The sequence below is a fragment of the Brachypodium distachyon genome, chromosome 5 (genome assembly GCF_000005505.3).
Source record: "Brachypodium distachyon strain Bd21 chromosome 5, Brachypodium_distachyon_v3.0, whole genome shotgun sequence".
Lineage (NCBI taxonomy): Eukaryota > Viridiplantae > Streptophyta > Magnoliopsida > Poales > Poaceae > Brachypodium > Brachypodium distachyon.
In genome coordinates, this window is record NC_016135.3 from 24138899 (window position 1) to 24151849 (window position 12951).

At 47.4% G+C, this 12951-nt stretch overlaps 2 protein-coding genes and 1 non-coding gene across 5 annotated transcripts; 1 reads left to right on the forward strand and 2 right to left on the reverse strand.

Annotated features, from left to right (window-relative positions):
* Positions 1–2955: 2955 nt before the first annotated feature.
* LOC100832606 (serine/threonine-protein kinase CTR1) lies at positions 2956–7700 on the forward strand. 3 transcript variants are annotated; one of them, XM_014895412.2, is made up of 15 exons: positions 2967–3630; positions 3872–4173; positions 4724–4868; positions 4957–5072; positions 5197–5405; positions 5481–5744; positions 5828–5868; positions 5953–6021; positions 6125–6225; positions 6311–6395; positions 6515–6613; positions 6704–6772; positions 6861–6992; positions 7075–7169; positions 7298–7700. In XM_014895412.2, the coding sequence occupies exons 1-15, from the start codon at positions 3151–3153 to the stop codon at positions 7380–7382; spliced, it is 2292 nt and encodes a 763-aa protein (XP_014750898.1). In that variant the 5' UTR covers positions 2967–3150; the 3' UTR covers positions 7383–7700. The 3 variants fall into 3 exon arrangements, 2 of the variants coding, with proteins under 2 accessions (XP_014750898.1, XP_014750899.1); XM_014895413.2 differs by having other exon boundaries at positions 2970–3630; positions 5484–5744; XR_002961337.1 differs by lacking the exons at positions 7075–7169; positions 7298–7700 and having other exon boundaries at positions 2956–3630; positions 6515–6603; positions 6861–6933.
* Positions 7701–7811: 111 nt separating this feature from the next.
* On the reverse strand, positions 7812–10944 carry LOC100826516 (26S proteasome non-ATPase regulatory subunit 8 homolog A). Its single transcript, XM_010242093.3, has 6 exons — positions 10738–10944; positions 10080–10158; positions 9527–9629; positions 8726–8989; positions 8533–8644; positions 7812–8309 (listed from the first exon to the last, which is right to left on the reverse strand). The coding sequence occupies exons 1-6, from the start codon at positions 10840–10842 to the stop codon at positions 8172–8174; spliced, it is 801 nt and encodes a 266-aa protein (XP_010240395.2). The 5' UTR covers positions 10843–10944; the 3' UTR covers positions 7812–8171.
* A 1158-nt stretch (positions 10945–12102) lies between these two features.
* On the reverse strand, positions 12103–12175 carry TRNAA-CGC. The gene has a single exon. It is a non-coding gene; the product is annotated as a tRNA-Ala (tRNA).
* Between the last annotated feature and the right edge of the window lie 776 nt (positions 12176–12951).

Consider the following 12951-nt stretch of genomic DNA (forward strand, 5'->3'; position numbering starts at 1 on the left):
TGAACTTTAGAGAGCTAGTAGTTGTAGCCTGTAACTTCTTGGGCAAAGACATAGCAAGCCCCTGTGAACTGTAGCATATCTTCAGGTTCCAGTGTACTTAGAACCCAAAAGACCACCAACAGGTTCTACAGCTAGATGCTTTGTTTCCATATTTTAATAGACTTATTGGTTAAGCTTTGCAAGGCTTTAATACACCAACTAGTGGGGAACCAGGTTGGGTTTTAGGAGTAAGATAACCATGCCCAGTAATTGTTTAGTTCCAGGATCCAAAAGCTTAGAACCATAAGGTGAGCTGTACCATTTTGCAGAGTAGTGTTAGTATTCAGTAGATGGTTAATAGCACAGTTATGCACAGCTATCCTTAATGTCCAGTAGCAGCAACCACTAGAGATAAATCCCAATTGTCTAGTTAGCTAACACTCAAATGTCCAGAACCAGAAAGTTAATCAAGTTGAGTTAGAGAGACCAGTTCAGTCAGTTTGTTTCTATTCACCAAATTTCTGTGAGTGAGGAAATTTGTTAAGTGAGTTGTCAAACCAAAATAAATGAGAACCTAATTATTGAATTGGATTTAATGCTTTAAATCACAATAAAGGTTCAATGACAATAGCTAAAATTCTTAAAATTGTACATGCAGGTGTTTCAAGTTTCTTGCTTTGATAAAATTTATTTAGCACTATCATGAGCATGTCATGAGCATAATCATCTGCATTACATGCATTCGATGCATAACTTCTGGAACAAGTCCTTATCGGACTTTTTCTCTTTTCAGAAGCAGGAGTTCAGCAAGCAAACCCGTCGAACTCCATTACCTATTCGTCACCAGGCAAGTCCAGTTTCTTGTTCATGTCCTTTGGTACTGTTTGACAAAGCTTCCATCTCTTCTATTCTGATCGATATGTTGTTGATGAGGCGGCACTTCATCTTCAATTTGTCAAAGATCACCATATTACTCGAAAGGGTAGGATGTGGGTCGCTTCAAAAACATGTAGCATATTATATCATGCAAATTAGACAAATTAAATAGCAACGCACAACAATAAAACTCATCTAATTTCACGGCATGAATAATATAACTACTAATCAAAATCAACAAGAAAGAGCAGATTACGTACGGTGTTGTACTCTTTTCTTGTGTTTGTATGTTGAGGTCGGTGACGAGTCCGGCAGCGTCGATGTTCACGCCGGCAGCAGCAGCAGCCTTGACTACCTCCTGACAGTGGCTAGCGCCTGCGCTTGCGCCTGTGCAGCAGCAGTTGCCTGTGCTTGGAGTTGGGCAGCCTGCTGCTGCTGAGCTAGAGCGGCAGCCTGAGCCGCGGGATCTCCGAGATCGTCGGCCATTGGTGATGAACATGCCGACGAAATAGGGACGTGAAGAAGCGAGCAGTCGCGTGAGAACGCTCCCCAAAAACCTTATCGACCGTCTCCCGGGCAGGATCTCGAAGATCGGGGTTCTGGAGGCCTGCTCTCCCGGCGATCTGTGCACGCAGTCAACGGGATGGAGTAGCAGTTGGCGGCGAACAACAAGATTGGATCGTGGGCGTGACGGCTAGGGTTGTGGCGGGTACGTCCGGAGGCCGCGGTCGTCTTATTATATAGGCACGCAGGCGGATTTCGGTTCGGTTTAGGAAACCAAAACCGACTCCGCAATTATCGGGATTTGTTACGCGTCCGCAACGGATTCCGACTGCCAAAAATATAAGCACGACCCCGCCCCGCACCGACCTGGCACGGCTCGAACTCGAACTCGAAATCGATCCACGAAACGCGGGGCGCGCGCGTCATGACGAGGCGAGGCGAGCGGAGGAGAAGCACACGTGGGGATTTTCTTTGCTCACTTGCTCAAGAGGTGAGAACCAACATACCTTACATGTTGGTCCAACTCTCCTCAACTAGCAAGTGGGACTATTCCCACTTCCTCATCCCACTCCATGAATGGGCTTTTGAGATTTTCTAGAAATTAATTTCAAATTGGACATCGGGACTGACCCAAAATTCCAACAGCAGACGCCTGTCGTTAGTTGCGTTAGTACAAACAATGTGAGGTTTGTTGTGTCACCATGAGCAAACTTTGACGCCCTGTTGACTGGCGAGAACATGTGAGTGCATGCAATCGACTCTGAGATCCACTGAGGTCATGCAGTTTAATTTTGAGAATGGTTGTTAACATCACTGAGGTCGTGCTAATTGCCAATCTCATGTTGGTTCAGAAAATTAATTATGCCCATATATCCTTTTCAGGCAAGACCATTCCATATTTCCAGTATTTGCCCCATAACTATTGGGTAATCAGAGTTAGGCCCGCCCCCAATTCCCAATTTCTTGCTCCGATATTAAACGCATTATCACCATCCGTGTAAAGTGGTCCTAGTCATGCGAGAAGCCTAACTTTTACAGATATAAAAAGAGCCTGCATCCAACTATGTATCACGGGAGCTATAAAATCTTTTTGCAAAAAGTTGGCCAGCACCAATAGCATACTACAGCCCAACCATTTTTGACATCCTCAGATGAATCTACCCTAATTTCTCCGGAAACAGGTTCACGGATACTCTTTCTCTCTCAATCTCTCTCTACGCATGAAAAAACCCATACAATGTTGGTGGCAATCGCGACTCTCTCGGTCTGCTCTGATGCGATGAACTTAATTTTTTGTCCCGGCGTGGGCAGTCAAAAACAAAACAACGGTCGGTCTGGGAGCTCTCAGCTCTTTAGCTGCATGAGGGGGGCACGTTGGCGGCGCGCCATCCCGGCCCGCGAGCGAGCTATAGCCTCGTGTGTCGACGGGTGTCCTCGCGGCCACACGCGTCAGCCGCAACACGAGCTAGCTCCCCGTGTTCCAGGAACGCCTTTCGCTCTCGTGGCCCGTAGGCGGGGCTCGCGTGCTCCTTTTGCTCCCCCGCACCCTCGTGAGCGCCGGACACGGGCCAAATCCCAAGTTGCAAAACCATTCATTCACCCGGCCGCAAGTTTTTTAACTCCTTGGTCGCGCCTCGCGCGGTTCGTCACGCTTCAGGCTTCACACACGCAGCGCGGCTGCCGGCTGGGCACCAAGGCGAAGTTAATCAAAAGCTCGACCCGCTCGTCCATGCGTAACCATCGTTAAGCTCTCCTCTCATATACATAGCTCCGGAGGCCAATATATCGGCCATGCCGCACCGCCGCCGCCTCCACAACCTCGCGCCTCCGCTCCCGCCGCCGCCTCCTCCGCCCCCGACCGCCTTCGACCTCGCCGAGGACCCTTGGCTGCCGCTCCTCGCCGACTACCCGCGGCTCCATGATCCCGCCGGCGCGCCGCCGCCATCGACGTCCCCGGCGCAGTGGAGCGCCGCCTTCACCGACACCGCGACGTCGTCCGCCACCACCGCCACGGCGGCGGCTGGCTGCTGCTGCTCCTCCTCCTCCACCACCCTGCCGGCGCCGGCCGTAGCGGGCGACACCTGGGTCCGCCGCTCCAGGGAGGGCTACCACCTGCAGCTCTCCCTCGCCATCCGCATCACCTCCGAGGCCTTCCTCGCCGGCGTCCCGCCCGAGCTCCTCCTCCGCCGCCTCGGCCCCGGCCCCGCCGTACAGCACGCGCCGGAGCATCACGCCGCCGCCGATTCCCCCGCCGTCTCCTACCGGCTCTGGGTACGCCATCGCACTATAATATTCGCGCATCCTGACCAAAGCAATCATGCACACTGATCACTAAATTAATCTTCAGTCCAGTCTCTTCTCCACCGAGAATTCTTTATCTTCGATATGCTGTTGCTGTGCTAGGCTAGCATATTCGAAAAAACTGCAAGTTGAAGCAAATTAATCCCTGAGAGATTAATGAACTGGATCGCTAGCACCTAGCAAGTAGTAAATGTGCAGCGCATGTATGCAGGTGAACGGGTGCCTGGCGTGGGGGGACAAGATCGCGCATGGGTTCTACAACATCATCGGGGTCGACCCGCACCTGTGGGCGGCGTGCAACGCGGAGGATGGCCGGCGGCTGCCGACGCTGGCGGCGCTGCGGGGGGTGGACGCCAGCGACCAGTCGTCGCTGGAGGTGGTGCTCGTAGACAGGTGCGGCGGCGACCCGGCGCTCGTCGACCTCGAGCGGCGCGCGCTGCAGCTCCACCGCGCGCTCGGCGCCACGCTCGACCTCGTCCGCCGCCTCGCCGTCCTCGTCTCCGACCACATGGGGTACGTGCGTTGCGTAGGCCGCCGCCATTGACGACCTTTGCTTCGGTTTCGGTTTTTGCTTGGCGTTGTCGTGTGCATTAATTGCGTGGGTTGGCTTTACCAAAAAAACAAAGTTGACCCGATGAAGATCACGAACTCAGAAAGCGGTGTGGTACATCAGTAATTCAGTATGCCGCATGTCTCGCTGGTGTGTCCGTGTTGCATGCACTCCCTGTGATCAGTATGCAAATCGACAAGTTCGTCCGTGAGCGAACTTACCTCGGAACCTGGGCACCGGCCAACATGTGAACAATACTCTTTTCCAGTTTTTCAGTAAAATGACTCCACGACTTGAAAAAAAAAAGAGAAATTTTTAGCCTGGGTTGAGCATTCGTTATGCCCAATGTACATGATATGGGCGTCCTGATCAGTTGTGTAGGCGGAGAGTTTTGAGTTATGTTTTAGTACTACATAGAAAAAAATCCCAATACTCTTGAGAGAATGAGAGGTGAAAAAATGGCGTGAAACCTGAAGTTGGTCTCAAATTTCAGCCGTGCCGGTTGTTTTGAAGGGGTGCACTGAGATCGGAGGACGGGGACCTGTACATGCGCTGGAAGTCAGTCAGCAAGCGTCTGAGGACGCAGCAGAAGAGTGTCGTTGTCCCCATCGGGCGACTGTCCATTGGGTTCTGTAGGCACCGTGCTATTCTTTTCAAGGTATGTCGCTGGCCATGCCGATATGGTTCATGCCAAGTTTAGCGCAAAGGTTTTCAGTCCAGTCCACTTCTCTACATCATCAATGCAGGAGCTAGCAGATTTCATCGGCCTGCCATGCCGGATCGCACAAGGTTGCAAATACTGCTCCGCACCTCACCGATCCTCTTGCCTTGTCGAAATCGACAACGAGAGAAGATATTCAAGGTATGTACTCCAGTCCTTTTTATGCAGCTGATTGCGGCTGAGCTGAACCTGCACAGTTTGAGCATATTTGTGTTAATCTATGGACGGCTCAATTTGCTTTGCAATTATGTTGGTGTTTCTTCAGGGAGTACGTCGTGGACCTCGTTGTTGTGCCAGGGAGCATCTGCAACCCAGACTCGTCCATCAACGGGGAGCTGCTCTCCTCTGTGTCTTCGCCTTTTAAGACTAGTTGTACGACAATTTTAGCAACTTATGCGGCACCGGCTGCATCTTGGAACCATGCGATTGGTGACGACCATCACAACTCGATACACTCAAATTCTCACTATCCAGGTACAAATTGTTACATCATAATACCTCATGGATATAAACATCTCGGTCATGATAATGATCGGTCGTGCACTATAGCAGTTGCCGGGGAGAAGAACTATGATCAGTTAGCCACCAATGAAGGTGTGTTGAAATGTGGTCTGGTCACGCAGAACAGCAACACGTCAGTGTTTGAAGTGTCGAAACAATTGAATGGGTTGGAGATCGGTAATGAAGATGTCAATAAGGAGAACATCCCAGGTGTTATACTGCCGAGACGCCTAATTGTTGAGCCATCTTTCGCCATGGACTGGCTTGAGATATCATGGGATGAGCTTGAGCTGAAGGAACGCGTAGGCGCTGGTAGTTCTTTCACTCTAGCAGGATTCTTATCAATTCTGTACATATTGTTATTGTTAAATTGATCAATGTTTACTGCCATGCAGGTTCTTTTGGTACCGTTCATCGAGCTGACTGGCATGGTTCTGTAAGTATCTTAGACTTTTCATTAATACAGCCATTTTATCTTTGGAAAGATCATGAAATTAAGGTTGTAGATTTGGATCTGTAGGATGTTGCAGTAAAAGTGCTTACAGACCAGGATGTCGGTGAAGCTCAGCTGAAGGAATTCCTTAGAGAGGTTACTTCACGGTTTCTCATTTTGCATCAGTATTTTACTTATGTTAGTATGGATCTCAATTTGTCTCTTCCTCTTTAACCTAGGACACCATTGAACCATGCAGATCTCAATCATGAAACGGGTTCGCCATCCAAACGTTGTATTGTTCATGGGTGCTGTGACAAAATGCCCACATTTGTCGATAGTAACGGAATATTTGCCTAGGTAAATCTTCCAGTTTCAGTCATGGATAGTCTGAGCTAATCTACTGCACCGAATATAAATCCCTGAATCTTGATGGCGTAAACAGAGGTAGCCTCTTCCGTCTCATCAACAAGGCAGCCGGTGGGGAAATGCTCGATTTAAGGCGGCGGCTGCGCATGGCATTAGATGTTGTATGTATGCCAACATTGTCTGTTTGTATACCTTTGACACATGGCATACTGCTGAATTGGTACCGTTTACACTAAATGTAATGACAATATTATGATACATTGATGCGTTTGTGATGCAGGCAAAAGGCATCAACTATCTCCATTGCCTGAACCCTCCTATTGTACATTGGGATCTGAAGACACCAAACATGCTGGTGGATAAGAACTGGTCTGTGAAGGTTAGTTAGAGTTCATCTCCCAAATAGCTTAGCACAACCGAAAACTATTGTCCTAATGTTGTCTCTTTACTACCCATGATTCAACTTCAGGTAGGTGACTTTGGCTTGTCCAGATTTAAGGCGACCACCTTCATATCATCCAAATCAGTCGCTGGAACAGTAAGCTTCATATGACAGCCCTTGCTCAGTTAGTAATCTGCCATTAGCCCTTTTGTGGACCATATCATTGTAGTCTTTTAAACTGCAGCCAGAATGGATGGCACCAGAGTTTCTCCGTGGTGAGCCATCTAACGAGAAATGCGACGTGTATAGCTTCGGTGTGATCTTGTGGGAGCTGGTAACGATGCAGCAACCATGGAGCGGCTTAGGCCCGGCACAGGTTACCTTCCATCTCAGTATCCTTTTGTCTTAAACAGAGTAGAAATAAGGCTGTTTGTGACTCATTAGAACAACCTTTTCAGGTGGTAGGAGCGGTTGCATTCCAAAACAGAAGGCTTCCGATCCCAAAAGATACCATCCCAGAACTCGCTGCTCTTGTTGAATCATGCTGGGATGAGTAAGCTTTTTCTATTACCTGCCTGCCATCTTGATCAAAATCTTCAGTGACAGTATCAGTTTGTGCTTAATTGCATTCTGTTTTAGAATGAAACATCGTCGTTGACATGACTTGCCTTTCTTTCTCAGTGATCCAAGGCAGCGCCCTTCATTTTCGAGCATTGTGGATACGCTAAAGAAGTTACTCAAGTCAATGCTCGTAGCCGGTTCATGAAGAGTTCAGCAGATTGCTAGTTTCACATTTTTCTCTCCTCTTTCTGTCAGTAAATGTTAATAATATACAGCGAGGAACAAGGAATATGATCCCTCTCTGCAGATGGTAGTTGAAGCAGCACAAGCGAAATGCTGCATCGAGTTTGTTAGCTCTCTGGTGGGCTTTATTCAGTGATGTCCTCTAGTAATCGAAGCTCTTTGCAGGGGTCCAAAAATGTCCGATATCTTTTCAAATGTTTCTACTGGTTGAGCAATACTGCAGCAGTGCTGTTGTCGAAGAGAAAGGGAAATCAATTTGATATTGAATTGTTGACAACAAGCATAATAGCTCACTGGCTCGCAGGTGAATATGCTGAATTTCTTACTTTCCATACAACAATCCAACCTAGTGAATTAACAGGAAGCATCAAACTGGAAGTGAGCATATCTATGTTTCATCTCAGTCTGGACGATGACCAGAAAAACTCGTATTGTTTTCAGCATGTCAAGCAGCCATGATGTGCGTTACAGACATAAGTTCTGTCATTTCAGCGCCTCAAACAAAGGCAAATCAAGAAACATAGTAATGGTGAGATTCAAACTACCCTACGCCTCACAGAATCCACCTTGCTTTGCAAATCAGACTACACGTGCAGCTTCTGTGCATAATGAAGAGCTTGCTTGATCAGCTGAAGCGTTCTCGACCAAGTTTTATGATTCCAGCGCCTCAAGACAAAAACAAATCAAGGAACATAGTAGTGGTTGCATTCAGACTACCCTACATCTCACATAACCCATCTTGCTTTGCAAATCAGACTATCTGCTCCAGCTCCTCAGCATAACAAATAGCTTGCTTGATCAGCCGAAGTGAGTGTATGCAGACATGAGGTTGGTCCTTGGCCATGTGAAATAGTACTGAACCACGCTCGTACTTCCATTCATGTCGTATCTGCCAGGAATATTTACATAGTAAGAATTGGTAGCATTACATTCATATAGTATGCTACATGAGTTGATAAGTAGAGTAGCTGCTTAGTGGTTGCACTCATGCCTCTGACAAGACGTATTACGTGTACATTGCCCATGAACTCAAAAGAAAGTTATTCACTTTGGCATATCCCACATAGAAACATGACGATTGGACAAAAGCCAGGAGATAGAAGAATTGTTACCTCTGATATGTACTCCAGAAGCTGTTGGTCAGAGGGAAACATCAGCATTTTTGTGGCAACACTCAATGGCAAGTGATCATATGCCTGACCACAGCAATCAGCTATTTCTTCCCTACAAAGAACATGTAGATAATAATACAATAAGAAAATTCACAACAGGAGCCAGATAAAGAACATGTTGTATATTCCTCACCTAATAATTACAGCAAAGAAGTCCATAAAGTAGAGGTATGTCTCATGTGGCACAGCTTTTTTACCATTGATTAATCGGTTGTAGGCACCTTCCATAAAGGATTGCTCAAGCTCCACTGCATATTTGATGCAAGGATGGTCTAGGGCTCTCAGGGGCAGAAGTTCCAGCTCAGTGTGGAATTCAGCTATTCTGTTCTCAGCCAACAGCCTCATGAGATTGAGTCCCAAAATTGGGTATTCCTCAGGCGAGGGTGGGATCATGCCACTGATGAACAAAGCAGACACAACAGAAATAGTACTCAATAAACATTAGCTCAGGAATGCAGTGCTCCAGAATAGAATGTTTATGGTGGAAATGTTCAGCAGTGTCCAGAATAGATAGTTGTGCTCATACACATTAAGACAAATGTATTCCTAACTGTGACAAGTGACAAACAATGAGACCCAGTGCCGAGGGAGAGAATCTCAATCTTTCAAAAAAAATTTCATTCCAATATCAAATGTAATCTGCTGAGAACTACCAATATTAACAGATCCCGTGAGGAATAGAGTACTAAGGTAGCGAATGGTTAAATCGTTAAGTCTAAGGTTGATGGCTTCCACCACCATGAAGTAGATTTTATCAGGAAATGCATGTCCAGGATGTGAATGTCTCAAATATCAAGTATCAACATGCTTTTTAGGCAAAATATAAGGTGACAGCGCTAAAACAATAATATAGAAAGATAATTAAAATGCTTGACTACGTAGGATGAATCTATACAGTACATAGGATCAAAATGTGTTCAACTAGGAAACAAACCATGTATCCATGTAAAAAGCTTTTAGTTGGAATAAGTTCCTCTCAAATGCATCGTAGTCTTTAATTTTCATGCTCAAGATAACACCAAACTCGAATACAGCCCATGAAAGTTTCAGAATCAGTCACCATGACAGATTTATACAAAATATAGATGCTCATACCCAACAAACTCACTAAACACTTGCAAAATGGTAAATTGACATGCCAAAAAACTGCATTTGCGAAATAATGTGAACAGAGCGTTCTATAATGGGTGTAAAGAACATTTATGAGGAAATAACAATGTTCTCTTTCCGGACAATGATATGGTAGTTGTACTCCATGACTGCAAAGTGCAAACATGCATACAACCTGAACAGAATATTCCACATAATCCTTCCAATTACAACGACAATTTAAATGGGATGAAACTGCATATTATCTTTGTATAGGGTTTTAAGTTCCATTTACTGGAGCAACTCTTCAATTTGTTCAGAATCCCACCTTTTTACCAAAAAAAACATGATAAGGGCATAGTGGAGTACTACATTTTTTTCCAAAATCAAATGCTTACTTGCGAGTTTTAGCTCCTTGACTGCATTAGGTGTCTTCTCAAATGATGGTGGAAGGCTAGGAAACTTGATGAGGAGAATCTGGAATCAACAGCAAACAAAATGAGCCATGTTACCTGATGATAAATGTTGAATTTAAGGGAAACGCTCAAGATAAGAAGTGCAGAATTTCATCTACTGCAAACCCCTAAAAGCAGCAGTTCATCCTACATTGCCATTGTGGAACTAGAGCTGTACATCTGCAAAATTGCAAATCGTCGCCCCCATCCCTCTCCTCATTTCTTACAACTCACAACAAACCCTAAGCGGTAGTAACACAATTGGGAACTCTCAGGCACCTACAGAAGCACAAGCACATCTCGAATCCCCGGCCCATGCATCTCCTAGGCCTGACCAAACCCAGGTCGAAATGATCCCTGAAGGCTGAAGTAAAACTTCCCCAAGGACAACCCAAAACCGCCAATAAACCCCATCCTTCGCGCCGCGGGACGCCGAATATACACAAAATCTCCAAATAAACCCTACGCATCCACCATAAAACTCCCGAATGCAGTACAATCGCGTACCCCCACAGAACTATCGCGTCAGTGCAGTCCGAAATTCCGCTAGAAAACCCTCTTAAAAACAAGCAAACGAAGTCGAGCCGATGCGGGTGTATACCTTGAGCTCTAAGAGCAGGGTGACGCAGGATTCGAGATCGTCCCTCGCGAAGGCGAAGTTGAGCCACGCGAACTTGAGGTTCGCCTCCTCCAGCAGAGAATCCATCGACGCCGATCAGCAGCTTCGTTCCTCACCGCCTTCCCCCTCTCCGAGCTTTTCTTCGGGAGTTTTGTTGCGGTGAGGGATTTTACGGTACCCTTATACCGATGAGGGTGAATGAGCAGTATATATATCTTCACCGTTGATCCAGCAAGGGTAGTACAGGAGTAAAAACGTTCTTTTTACTAACGGGCAGAAGCCCATTTCTCTCTCGCGGCCCATCCCCGTCTCGCGCTTGCTGGGATTTCTCGCCCTGTCCTGAACGCTCCACACGCCGCAGCTCGTCGGCCGCCGGACAGGCGTTCGTCGACCTCGCCAATCGCTGCACGCGCCACCGAACGGACGACCTCGGCGTGGCACCGGACAAGGGTTCGTCAACCTAGGCCTGGGCAAAGCAATAAAGGCAGGTGGTGGAGACTGTTGGTGGCGCTCTGTACCTGAAGCAGCAGCACTGATGATCCCCGTTATTGGTTTTTGATGCGTTATGGTGCTCTTGCTTCATTGATTTTGTAGTACATTCGAAGCTCAATGTTTGTGTCATACAATGTGTTTGTGCATCTTTTAATGAATGAAATAATTGGGTCCTTTATGCCGCTGGACATTGCAGTGCAGCCTCCACCGCGAGTCGCAGCTGCGCTCCGCTGCTTTGGTCGGCGCATCAGCTATTCCTTGGGGCCTCTGCATGCAACGGGGGCAGGAGGCGCGGCGACGGGCGCCTCGACGGACGGCGTGGCGGCCTGGAGCGCCGGGGCGGGGGGCGCCTTGGACCTTGGTCACGGGCGTGCTTGCCGGCGTGACGCAGTAGATCACGGGTGGGGGAGTGCGTGGCGGCGGTGTGGGACCAGGGGAGAGGAGTTTTTTTTTCTGAGAGGAGGGGACGATGTGCGGCCCAGTTTCAACGTTTGGGCCGTGCGGAAGCCCACTTGTTCCGAAAATACCCCTTATACTGCACACATTGTGAGAACAGTGTAGATCGATCTGAAGCCTACAATTAGTGAAAACGGACGGCCCATGTCGATTTCAGGGTACCAGAGAAGAACTCGTTGCGGTACAGTTCTTTCTTGTGGGAGGAGACACTGCGGCGCGGCACGGGGAGTCTACAGAGCGGTTGTTGCGAGGGTTTGCCAGCCGTAGGGATGGGAATCAACGGTCATCAGGCTCGCACATGTGGGGTCTGCCGGGTGGAGAAAACGGAACGGGAGTTGGCATACGGTGAATTAGCAAGATGCCAAAAACTGTACTTTTACTGAAAATACCAAAAGCTGTTGGAGGTGCGGGGAATCGAACCCCGTGCCTCTCGCATGCGAAGCGAGCGCTCTACCATATGAGCTACACCCCCTTGAGCTGCAGTTGGTTTCCCTTTAAAGTTTATATATGCATTTTTGTTGCAGAACGGAGGTTGCTCCCTCTCACCATCGGTAGTAGGAGTGTACCTGAGTACTCGACAGAGGTTAGAAAATATATTAAGCTCTCGAGAACGCGCTCTTTATCTCAACAATTTTAAAAGTTATATCTATAAGTTTTACAAAATCTGAAAATTAATATTCTGGATGTACATGCGTGTATATTGCATCTGTAAAATCTTGGATCCGGTACACCGTAAGCATCAGATAACACTTGTTGTGGTCAATTCCATGATTTCAATGCGGTCAGGGTCCAGCCAGGGTGTGCATACATCAAATTCATAGATATTTTTTTGTTAAGAACACATGAAAGGTTCAGATTTTTTTTCTTATAGATATGAGAGGACAATGACGATATAACTAATTTCAGCTGATTACTTTCATGTCGTCGTCATTACAGAATTTATATCGACGGAACACTGGTCAGCTCCTCAACTCCCAACCGTCCGCTGTGTACTCCGAAAAGTTTGAAGTCCTCATGTGCGTCTCCGAACTCTGACGGTTGCACCAGCCTCCAGCCCAACCGTGAACCGTTTGATGTGTGTGTCCCCCGTCTTCATCAATTGAAAAACCTTGCTGGGAATTGAGTGCTGATCTCCCGATATCGCCAGAAATATCCGCGGACGTGCAATCCAATCCAATTAATCTTCACCGGCTCCTAAGGCTTGGTCCGTTGCCATTCTGCGGCGAGCAGAAATCGCTGCGTCGTCTC